The sequence below is a fragment of the Nerophis ophidion genome, linkage group LG02, assembly GCF_033978795.1.
Source record: "Nerophis ophidion isolate RoL-2023_Sa linkage group LG02, RoL_Noph_v1.0, whole genome shotgun sequence".
NCBI classification, from domain to species: domain Eukaryota; kingdom Metazoa; phylum Chordata; class Actinopteri; order Syngnathiformes; family Syngnathidae; genus Nerophis; species Nerophis ophidion.
In genome coordinates, this window is record NC_084612.1 from 27,762,586 (window position 1) to 27,775,623 (window position 13,038).

The 13,038-nt window shown below is 38.3% G+C and overlaps 1 protein-coding gene across 1 annotated transcript in view; it reads left to right on the forward strand.

Annotated features, from left to right (window-relative positions):
- Nucleotides 1-13,038, forward strand: part of spon1a (spondin 1a) — a 226,078-nt gene that overhangs the window by 17,811 nt on the left and 195,229 nt on the right. Inside the window, exon 2 of the mRNA XM_061880688.1 lies at nt 1,479-1,585. Within this exon, the coding sequence (XP_061736672.1) occupies nt 1,479-1,585 (107 nt within the window). The remainder of the gene's footprint in view (nt 1-1,478; nt 1,586-13,038) is intronic.

The following is a 13,038-nucleotide window of genomic DNA, read 5'->3' on the forward strand; positions in this document are numbered from 1 at the left end:
CTGCATATTTTTACGAATCACAAGAAAATACAAATACATATTTTTTTAACAATCAAACTTATCAATTTGACCAATTAATCGTTGCAGTCCTCATAAGGGAATTTTACTTTATTTGGTCTGACGTGACAAAGCTAATTTTATTGGCGGAATGTGAAGCTTGGGAACCTGGAAAAATCCAAAAATTAGACTCTGCATTGAATAAAATAAAGGTTTCAAAGAGCGGAAAAAAAGTGTCGGCTTTTAGTCCGGAAATTACGGTGTGTCTGTCCTTTCTATATTGACACCTTTTCAATTTCAATCAACTGAATCAAGTGCCGTCCCAATGTCTTCTTCTTATTTCTAAAAAGTGCCTGCTTAAACTGTCATTAACATACATGGTTGACCGCTATTGTGAACATAACATTTTACATTGAAAGTGGTAATTTCTATGAAAAATCAAAAATTATGGTTAACTTCATCATTATCACTAAACAACGGGAAAAAACTGCAACATAGCTACTGTCTAGTTGCACAGCATTATAATTTGCACAGTGACTTCTTGTTCAGTGCAACGTAAGCTTCAAAATAAACGCATGGTTATATTAATCTGAATTCTATCGCAACAACTCACAAAATGCATCCATCTAAAAGAGTTTTTTTAGCTGGTTAATGAAAGAAATATTTGCACCAAAGCTGTATTGTTATCGCAGTCAAGACATACGACACGTCTACTGCAGCAACTCTGTGCCATAAAAGTATGAATTAACATATAAAAACAGAAATATACCAATAAAAAATGCACAAATGCAGGAAAGGGTTATATCAATGTGAGTCATCCAGTTCAAAGACCATTTTTGTATTTAATTTGTGTTCTACAGTTTGATTTTATGTGTCTTTGTTGTTCTTTGCGGTCCTCTAATTTCTGTTGAAGGCTGTATTTTTTTTTTGTTCAATTTGCCAAGCTTTTAATTTCTAACATTCAATTGAAATAACAATTCATGATGTTTTCGCAAACACAAAGCTGAAATCATAACATAGCTTTAGGGTGTTGCTTGATTTGTTCCAAAGTAAAGCTGGCTTGAGCCTTGTTGATTCCTTCCATGCTCTAGTCCTGCTTATGATTTAGCCGTGACTGTTGTTTTCACCTTCATAAATAGTATCACTGAATAAAACAACACATGGATTTGTGCTAAACATCATATTGCACGTCCAATCTGGATGCTGCAAGGTTACATGGAAGTTGCATGGCAATGTTGTACAGATTGGTCCACAAATATTTGGACAGTCACTCAGCTTTTTCTGATGTTGCCTTTAAACCACAATAATGATTGTGGTGATTCAAGGTTTTTCACAAAAATATGACATTCATCAATTAGGAATTGGTGCAATTTCCTAAAGAACCCTCTATTGTCGGGGGCCCAATACTGTTTGTTCCATGGACTGTACAGTAAATTTAACCATAGTTAATTTGTGCTACTCTTCTTTTTACTTCCATCCAGTGACTCTGTTTGCGACCAGCCCATCCTACTTCAGAGGTTTCACCCTCATCGCCCTGAAGGAAGGCACACTGGGAGACCAAGAAGAGGACTACATCGGACTTTTTCAGGTGAGCTAAGGCTTTGGTCAGATTCTAAAATATTTCAGTTTTTTTTGAGCAATTTTAAAAGAGTCTCAGGATCCCACGGTCATGTATTTAAAGGATGTTGGCCAAAATCTAGCCTTGATGCTGGAATTAGACCATTTAGAAAGTGCTTTTAGTAAACCCTACTGGGAATATGTTGTTTTGTGTGTCTGTAACTTTAATGCTAAGAGCTGTATTTGCCCACACCTGTTTTTGAAAAACAGGTGTGCTTTTTATCCATTTTTTTAACATATGCACTGTAACTCAGTAAATGCTGTACATCACATTCAACAATGGAGTGAGACATGAGGACACAAACAACACGAGCATAGCCTTGTGAGTTAGAGTATTAACACTGTCATATTTTAACAGCAACATCAGACTATGTTAGTTTATTTGCTAAAAACAAACACAATAATGTAAAACAATTATTAAAATATTGACTCAAAGTTTCCTGTCTGTAGCTGACTGGTGGATAGTTGGTAGAGCTCCTTGGTTTATTTTTAAGATATATAGCAAAGCCTACTTTTTTTTTTTGTAACAAAACCTTCCTGCGTAAAGTGGCGGACATACACGTAGAGCGGGTTGTCATGTGTTAGGTTTTTCATTTATGACCTGGAACTTGAAAAGGAACCATATGAGCCCCTCCACTCTCATAAATGGAGCAATTAAGTGATGGAGATTCTAGACTTTTTCCTAGTTTGGTGCTCATAAATAGGCTCTAGGGGCACACATTAAAATTGTGCATAACAGGGAAGCTTTAAATAGCATGTGTTCAGCAGGATTGTTTATGATGGTGCAATAGAGTGTTTTCTCCAAAATATCATGAATATAAATCCATCCATCTATTTCCAACCGTTTGTCCCTTTCAGTTGTTTTTGTTTTAAATGTAAACACACTGTGAACATAGTCAAAATATTCATTTTTCAGCTTCACAGTAACACGACTTCTTACTTTATTTTTTTAGATTATTTGAACGCATTCAACTAATCAAAATTCATTTTCACACCAAAATTTGCCCACATATAAAAACCCCGTTTCCATATGAGTTGAGAAATTGTGTAAGATGTAAATATAAAAGGAATACAATGATTTGCAAATTATTTTCAACCCATATTCAGTTGAATATGCTACAGACAACATATTTGATGTTCAAACTGATACATTTTTGTTTTTTTGCAAAAAATCATTAACTTTAGAATTTGATGCCAGCAACCGTGACAAAGAAGTTGGGAAAGGTGGTAATAAATACTGAAAAAGTTGAGGAATGCTCATCAAACATATATGGAATATCCCACAGGTGTCCAGGCTAATTGGGAACAGCTGGATGCCATGATTGGGTATAAAAGCAGCTTCCATGAAATGCTAAGTAACTCACAAACAAGGATGGGGTGAGGGTCACCACTTTGTAAGCAAATTGTCGAACTGTTTTAGAACAACATTTCTCAACGAGCTATTGCAAGGAATTTAGGGATTTTACCATCCATGGTCCATAAAATCATCAAAAAGTTCAGAGAATCTGGAGAAATCACTGCACGTAAGGGATGATATTACGGACTTTTGATCTCTCAGGCAGTACTGCATAAAAAAATTACATCAGTGTGTAAAGGATAATAATAATAATTATAATAATAATAATAATGGATTAGATTAATATCACGCTTTTCTATTGTTATGTACTGAAAGCGCTCACAGAGAAGTGGGAACCCATCATTCATTCACACCTGGTGGTGGTAAGCTACATCTGTAGCCACAGCTGCCCTGGGGTAGACTGACGGAAGCGTGGCTGCCAGATTGCGCCTACGGCCCCTCCGACCACCACCAATCATTCATTCATCATTCATTCACCGGTGTGAGCGGCACCGGGGGAAAAGGGTGAAGTGTCCTGCCCAAGGACACAACGGCAGCGACTTTGATGTCCATAGGTGGGAAGCAAACCTGCAACCCTCAGGTTTCTGGCACGGCCGCTCTACCCACTACGCCATGCTGCCCCACATGGGCTCAGGAACACTTCATAAAACAACTTTCAGTAACTACAGTTGGTCGCTACATCTGTAAATGCAAGTTAAAACTTTACTATGCAAAGCCAAACCCATTTATCAACAATATCCTGAAACGCCGCCGGCTTGGCTGAGCCCGAGCTCACCTAAGATGGACTGATGCAAAGTGGAAAGGTGTTCTGTGGTCTGACGAGTCCACATTTCCAATTATATTTGGAAAAAGAGGACGTGGTCTCCTCCAGAACAAAGAGGCAAAAAACTGTTCGGATTTTAATAGGCGCAAAGTTCAAAAGCCAGCATCTGTGATGGAATGGGGTTGTATTAGTGCCCAAGGCATGGGTAACTTACACATATGTGAAGGCACCATTAATGCTGAAAGGTCCATACAGGTTTTGGACCAACATATGCTGCCATTTAAGCAACGATATCATGGACGCCCCTGCTTATTTCAGCAAGACAAGTGTTACAACAGCGTGGCTTCGTAAAAAAAGTGTGCGGGTACTTTCCTGGCCCGCCTGCAGTCCAGACCGGTCTCCCATCGAAAATGTGTGGCGCATTATGAAGTGTAAAATACGACAACGGAGACGCCGGACTGTTGAACGACTGAAGCTTCACTAATTAGTTTCCTCAGTTCCCAAACGTTTATTGAGTGTTGTTAAAATAAAAGGTGATGTAACACAGTGGTGAACATGTCCTTTCCCAACTATTTTGGCACGTGTTGCAGCCATGAAATTCTAAGTTAATTATTATTTGCAAAAAAATGATAAAAGTTTATGAGTTTGAACATCAAATGTATTGTTTTTGTAGTGCATTCAAATGAATATGGGTTGAAAAGAATTTGCAAATCATTTTATTCCGTTTATATTTACATCTAACACACTTTCCCAACTCATATGGAAACGGGATTTGTAGTATAGTATACGTTTAGTTGTACAGTCTTGGAAAGTGGTGGTGTTTACAGGCCAATTAGCCTTTATTGAGGTAGCTGCAGTCTGAGTAAGACAAGTGTTGGCAGACAGACACAGCAGTGTGCTGTTACACACATTCACACATAAAAGTCAAAATACGTCTTTGTAGTTTTCATGCCAAGAGGAGAATGCTGCTTGATGATCTACTCTACTGTGCGCACATGACGACTGTCGAGGAGGAGCATCACAAAAAAAAATCATTATTTATTTTAAAAACGTGTTGGTGTGATGAGCTTTAAGGTAATATTTAATTATTATGGGATTTATTATGGATTATAAATCAGGAAATCTTCATGGTTTTATGCTTTGGTGGCTTCATTAATAATTACTGGCAGTGCCGTAATATATACGCTCCCTGGATGCCTTAAGAAGCAAAATTTAATGAAATACAGTATAAAAATAATGTTGATTATCGTGCTTGTACAGTTCACAGTGGTGAAATTACAGTTTACATTTTACAACATTTAAAAAACATCTCACAGTAAGATGCACAAAAAAAAAAAAATCATCCGTCTTCTTCCGCTTATCCGAAGTCGGGTCGCGAGGGCAGCAGCTTAAGCAGAGAAGCCCAGCCTCCCCTCTTCCCCAGCTACTTTGTCCAACCCTTTCTTTGTATTTTCTGGTAAATAAATGGCAGAATTTTACAGTAATGTACTGTAAAAATATATTCCACAGAAAGAAAAACTAGCAGCTTGGTCACCAGAACTTAAACATACAAATAACAGTGCAAGGTTTTTCCATTTTCCATTTCCATGTTCAGCAGGGGTCTCAAATACTAAACCTAACCCTTAGGAATCACGTTATACCTACGTAACTAAATGTGTTAACTACGTCCAACAGCGACTATAGTAGTGACGCTGAGATATGCTAGGCCTTAAGTCATCGTAAATGTAAAATTAAACATACAAATGGTATTGCCTAATGTGTGTTTCTTGTGCTCTAATAATATATTTTCTGTCAGCTGTCCAGGGTACGTGGGCCACAATTACACTAAACTCGCATTTATAATGTTTTTTTTCACCAAGTAAACCTCAGAAAAAAAATAGCCTCTCCAAGTACCAACATAATGACCAACATTAAAATACAGTAACGTAGTAGGCCTAAGTATTCATTAAAACAAGGCAGAAGTTTTATGTAACTGTACCATTACTCACACTTTAAACAGTAACACTGTGTTTAAAAATAGGAAAATAAAACACTATACTTTAATCAAGTGATTCTTTAGCGTACCACTAGATGAGGCCCGCAGCGTAGCACCACAGCTTGAGAATCATAAACTGTGACGTGGCGTTGCGGGCCACAGAATAACGGTCAGTTATAATAATGCACTGTAAACAACAAGAATACATTTTTCGAAAAATAAACTGGCAGCTCAGTGGCTCGAATAGCACTGTAGAAAGCAGCCCTTTGAGATACTTATGATTTATGACTCTGTAAGTAAATATTGATTGAAATTGATTGATAGAATTAACAGCTGTACCCTTTATAAAAATGTACAGTAAAAGTAATGACCGTAGATTTCACAGTAAAAAAAAAAAAAAATGGCAGCTCATTCGCTAGAATCTTACGGTTTAAATAACAGTGGTAGCGTTTTTCCGTGTCTTGCAATTCAGAGAAAACCCCACCTGAAATGTTACGGAAAAAAGTATGGCGACTGGGCTGCTGCCCGTTTATCGTACATTTTTATTTTTTTTTACACTGTGCTAAGCACCAACCTAACCAACATTATTAAACATGTTAAATTACTATCTAAAAAAGAGCATTCCATCCATCCATCCAATTTCTACCGCTTCTCCGTCTCTGTTTTGCGGGGTTTGCTGGAGCCTATCCCAGCTGACTACACCCTGGACAAGTTACCACCTCATCGTGTTATCTTAATTAAATCACAGCAGACTATCATGTCAGCTAAGTACGTTTGATTAGAGACAACTGGATTACACGTTTTTGCACTGAGTTCGAAATCATACAGCATGTTTTCTTGACAAAACAAATTTAGCAACCTTGAATTTTTCTCTAGTTGATTTATTGAATCTGCAGGACAGTCTGGTTTGCACAGTGACCTCATATAGCAGAGTGACACTGCTGTGGGGTGGCATTCTCTGTGTACTTGGTCATATAAAAAACTGAAAACCTTTATTTCTCGTTTCAGCGACCAGGATTCTTTCTACTCTATTCAGTTTGTACATCCCAGTCTGGAGTTGTGACAAGAAGATAAAACATTGTGTGAATAAATTGTAGAGGTTTAGATGTTTAATGGCCTTTATTGCCGTACTAAGTATGTCCCAAACTAAGTATGTCTCAAACTAGCATTTTTTTTTAGGTAATATTGTTTGAGCTACAATAGTTTACATTAGCATCTGCTTGATAAAATTAACTTTCAGTACACAGTTGATAGTATTATAATATATTATACTGTAATATATTAAATAATTGTAAAACTCAAAAAAAAAAATTATATATTGCAAAGGTTTTTTTTAGATTTACAAGTTGAAACTAATATATGACATAGGCTATTAACATGCAATTCAATACATTTCAAGCCTTCTTTTGATATAATTTTGATGATTATGGGGTGGCGACGTGTCCAGGGTGTACCCCGCCTTCCGCCCGATTGTAGCTGAGATAGGCGCCAGCGCCCCCCGCGACCCCGAAAGGGAATAAGCGGTAGAAAATGGATGGATGGATATTGCAAAGGTTTTTTTTAGATTTACAAGTTGAAACTAATATATGACATAGGCTATTAACATGCAATTCAATACATTTCAAGCCTTCTTTTGATATAATTTTGATGATTATGGGGTGGCGACGTGTCCAGGGTGTACACCGCCTTCTGTACGAATGCAGCTGACAGAGGCTCCAGCATCCCCAGCAACCCTGAACGGGACAAGGATTATGGCTTACGGACTATAAATACCTTGAATTGAAAATCTCAGAAAATGTGGGGTTTAAAAAACTCTAAGCCTATATCATCAAAATATTAACACATAATGGCTTAACATACCTCTCGTTGCATGTGATGAGTTCCATCCATCTATCCATTTTCTACAGCTTGTCCCTCTCGGTATCGCGTACTAGTTTCACATTTGAAGTTGAATTGCTGACATGAATGGACTTTGACACCATAATCAAATATTTTGAGTTTGACCCGAATGACTAAGTTAAAATCTGGTTGGAGGAAAGCATGCACTTTTCTCAGACTACAATTGAACATTCACCTACCGAAAATCAGGAGCGTCTACTGTAGCAAATGTATGTAAGTTTTGACCTCAAACTTAGTCACTGCTTGGTAACATTTGTCCAGCAGCAGATGTGAACTGGAGCGAGTACTACTTGCCTCAAAGCCCGTCAGAAACTGTCCCTTATAATGCCCATCTAAATGAGAAGTCATTAAATTCAATTTAACAGGTAACACCACCAACAAAATAGGCAGTGTTATCACCTGTCGTATTCACATCAGACGACTGCTGCTGAGATGACTTAGGAGTGGTTAAAAACACATGTATTTGTAGTTATTGCAAGCTGTGTGTTTATAAGTTTCAATGTATTGCTTGTATGTCATTTTGATTAAACAAAAACCTTGCAATAATTACAAGTAGCACTGTTGCAATCCTTTCCTGTAAAATGTAGCCAAACTTTGAAGTGTTTCCGCAGCCTGAGCACCATGTTGTTGTCTGAACTCACCACTCACGTCGCGTGAATTGTAAAGGGAATCATTTGATAAATTGGAAAGTAATTCCAAGGAAATTGATACACTGGGAAGTTTGTGATTCCCATCCCAAGTTATGATATGTTGCATTTCTCTGTCAGTCGTTGTAATCACACTACAATCCCTGGTTTGCTTGTGTTTTGTTCTTCTGGAATCACAAAAAAGTAATATTTTCTTGTGGCGTTAGTCCTCTCAAAGCTCACAATGAGCTAAAGTATCCGGGAATTTGCTGATGTGCACGATGATGGTTCTACCTCCAAGATTTTGTGCTGTTTCAAAGGCAGCACAGTGGAGGAGGGGTTAGTGCGTCTGCCTCACAATACGAAGGTCCTGAGTAGTCCGGAATTCAATCCCGGGCTCGCGATCTTTCTGTGTGGAGTTTGCATGTTCTCCCTGTGACTGCGTGGGTTCCCTCAGGGTACTCCGGCTTCCTCCCACTTCCAAAGACATGCACCTGGGGATAGGTTGATTGGCAAAAATGTGAGTGTGAATGTTGTCTGTCTATCTGTGTTGGCTCTGCGATGAATTGGCGACTTGTCCAGGGAGTACACCGCCTTCCGCCCGATTGTAGCTGAGATCGGCACCAGCACCCCCCGCGACCCCAAAGGGAAAATGGATGGATGGATGGACCTGAATCTACCAGTACTTATTTTCCTTGAAAAAATACTCAGTTGAAGACACACAGAGACACACATGCATGCACAACAACCACAAGTGTGACCTGTAATGATGCATTTGCTTCCAAAGGAGGAATAATTAGCAAAGGAGAAGTTGTGATCAATGAAGTCATAAAATAACTGTCAATCCCTAAAAAAATGCATGTCATTCTTTATTGTAATAACTGTTTGTACAATACATTTGTTAATTCAATTTTTTTTTAATATGCCATTGGTAGCCATTGTTGCCATGATTATCATATAGGTCCATAAGTCAGGTGATCTGGGAGATATGGTTTCCAATCTCCATTTAGACATCTCTGTGTGAAGTTTGCATGTTCTCCCCGTGTGTGCGTGGGTTTTCTCTGGGTACTACGGTCTCCTCCCACTTTTCAACAAATATACATGATAGGTTAATTGAAGTTACTCAATTGTCAGTAGGTACTCATGTGAGTGGGAATTATTGTTTGTCTATATGTGTTCTGCCATTGGCTGGTGACCAGTCTAGGATGTGCCTCATCTCTCGCCCAAAGTCAGCTGGGATAGGCTCCAGCTTACCTGCAATCCTAGTAAAGTAACAGTATGGAACATTTTTTTATGGCTATCTTCGACTAAGGATTATTATAGTTGAATCTGATTCGTTAGATTTTGTCCATAGTCAATAATAAGTATAATTTATGGTATATTTTTTTTGGGAATGAGAAATAAACAGATTGTGATGATATGTAGTTGTGTGTATGTACTGGTCACTTGTTGTCAGTAATGTCACGTGAATGTTGAGCCACTAGCTCAGTGGCCTTATGGTTAGAATGTCCGCCCTGAGACTGGGAGGTCGTAAGTTGAAACCCCGCCCAAGTCATAACAAAGACTACAAAAAATGGGACCCATTGCCTCCCTGCTTGGCACTCAGCATCAACTGTTGGAAGTGGGGGTTAAATCAGCAAAATATTCATGTGCTGCTCACTGCTCCCCTCACCTCCCAGGGGGTGAACATGGGGATGAGTCAAATGCAGAGGACAGATTTCACCACACCCATTGTGTGTGTGACAATCATTGGGACTTTTTTTTAATAAGATGAATCTTCTAAAGATAAAGATAACTTTGTGTCTCATTTATTGCAGCTAATTGGTTCCAGACCTAGCCGGGGATACACACATTTCCGCAAAGTAAGACTACCGTAAATATGAGTACATCTAATATTTTAATAGTTAGGGCCTAACAAGCTGATTATGACCTCCTCATATGACAGTCACAGCTAAAACTATTATAGCGTGTTGTTACAATTCTGTGATGTTAGCATTGCATGACCCACCATTTCATTCCATATTGTTCAACAATGTCATGTGGATCTGATGATGATGAAGTGCATCAGAAAGGTTAATCTGTGATGGCGTTTTGTTAGCAATAAGCGGGTCCATTATCTCTAATATACTAAAGGCGTCTCGATTTTTAAATTGCTCACGTCAATGACTTACCAATATGGAGAAGGTTTGTTGATGAAGCATTAGCTAAAGAGGCTTGCTGTAAAAACGGGGACTGGAGGTTGTGTTCAAACTATTGTGAGATCCCACTCTTCAGCCATCTTGGTAAGGTCTATTCAGGTGTACTGGAGAGGAGGCTATGCTGGATAATCGAACCTTGGATTCAAGAGCTCTAACTCTTAGCAGGATCCTTGAGAGTGCATGGAAGTTTGCCCAACCCATCTCCCTGTGTTTTGTGGGCTTGGAGAAAGCAGTCAACCTTGTCCCTCGGGTAGTCCTGTGGGGAGTGCTCCTGAATATGGGGCATCGGGCCATCAGATTGTGGTCTGTCTGCTCCCTGTATGATCATTGCCAGAGCTTGATCCGCATTGCTGGCAGTAAATCGGACCCATTTCCAGTGAGGGTTGGACTGCGCTTTGTCACCAATTGTAACCTTAACTGTGTTGGACAGAAATTCAAGGTGCAGTCAGGGCGTTAAGGAGATCTGCTTTGGTGGCTGCACAATTGCCTTATTTTTCTAACTATAAGTCGCAGTTTTTTTAATATACTCCGGAGTGACTTATGTGTGAAATTATTAACACATTACCGTAAAATATTAAATAATATTATTTATCTCATTCGTGGAAGAGACAAAGAAAATGTCAGCAATCGTCACACACACGTCAACCAATAAGAATTCGGCGGGGGAGGGTCATGGCAGAAGTGCATTGTGGGTCATAAGATGCTAACTGCGATATGCTATATGCTACTGCCGTAGCTATTAAAATGGATCATTTCGACGTTGGCGGTAACTTATCAAAACTGAGAAAGGCTTAACAAAAATGGCACCGAAAAGGAAATCATGTACTGCAGATTACAAGCTGGACGTAGTGAAATATGCAGCAGAAAACGACAAGAGGAAGCGGTGCATACCTTTGGAGTTGGCAGAGTTGTTTAGAAGCGACATCGAGGAAGAGGATTTCCTCGGATTTATCGATTAAGAGTGACAGATTTTTTGGAAAACGTATAGCATTTTCTATATGTCATAGTTATTTGAATGACTCTTACCATAATATGTTACGTTAACATACCAGGCACCTTCTCAGTTGGTTATTTATGCGTCATATAACGTACACTTATTCAGCCTGTTGTTCACTATTCTTTATTTATTTTAAATTGCCTTTCAAATGTCTATTCTTGGTGTTGGATTTTATCAAATAAATTTCCCCCAAAAATGCGACTTATACTCCAGTGCGACGTACATATGTTTTTTTTCTTCTTTATTATTAATTTTCGGCCGATGCGACTTATACTCCGGAGAGACTTGTAACCCGAAAAATACGGTACGTTTTATCTTTATCTTTAGGAAAGAGCACCTCTGAGTCCAAGTCTAAGTCTCGCCTGGAAAAGGGTTGAGTCAGAGAGAAATGAAAGGTAGCTGTCAGGCCTTAGTAGCTTTTTTCTTCCTGACGTCATGAAGTCACATTAAACTCCTGTCAAAAGATATATCCTTCAATTGTTAATCTTTAGTGTTGTATCTCTTTTGAGAAGCCCAACACACATGCACGCATGCACACACACACACGCTAAACTTCTCCACTGTGAAAGAGCTATGGGCTTCAGGGTGAAAAAGCTTCAAATGAGATGTTATTTCATGCACAGCTCATTGGCAATCTGAGTGTGCACCATCTTGTCTCAGGACAGATTCTGACTTAAGCACTTTTTTTAATCGAGGCCTCAGCTGCCACCACGCGCTCTTCTTGGCAAGAGCGCGGCTAAATCGGTGGGCGGTATCTTGACGACACAATACTTCTCGGCGGGATGGACAAGTAAGCCAATGTTGACGTGGCCTCATGCGGCTAAGTGCAGCGTGGGATGTGACATGAACACAACAGAACACACTTCAAGCCAAAAGCTCTGAATGAATTAATACATCTGCCTCAAAATTTCCTTGATTTGTTCATTTTCTTGTTTTTGTAAATGAAAAATGGTCACAGCTTACGGTTTAATTACTTTATAAATGTTGTAGTATACAGTAGAGGTGTTTAATTCTCATAAGGTCTTACTTGTTTTAAAGAGGTCATATTTTGATTTTTTTTTTACATTTAAAGCATTTTCTTGTGGTCTACATAACATATAATGGTGGTTCTGTCATGGTCCAATGCCCCGGTCATATTTGAAATGTTTAGTTTGTATATCTTTTTTTTCGGGGGCGCTGGCGCCTATCTCAGCTACCCCGAAAGGGAATAAGCGGTAGAAAATGGATGGATGGATGGATAGTTTGTATATGTGTATATGTATATTTACATATATATATTTTTTAAATACATATTCATGTACATATTCACATTCATGTGTGTATATGTATGTATGTGTATATATATATATGTATATATATATCTACTTTACATATGTATATATATGTGTGTATATATATATATATATATATATACACTTATGTATTTATACATACATATATACACACATATACATATATACATTTATATATATAAATATATATGTAATATATAGTTATGTATTTATTTTCCTACATATTTTATGGTAAGTAGATAGTCCTCAAAGTTAAGGTTGAGTACACATGTTCATGTTATCACCTTTGTTAACTTCTTTTCATGCTTACATGACAA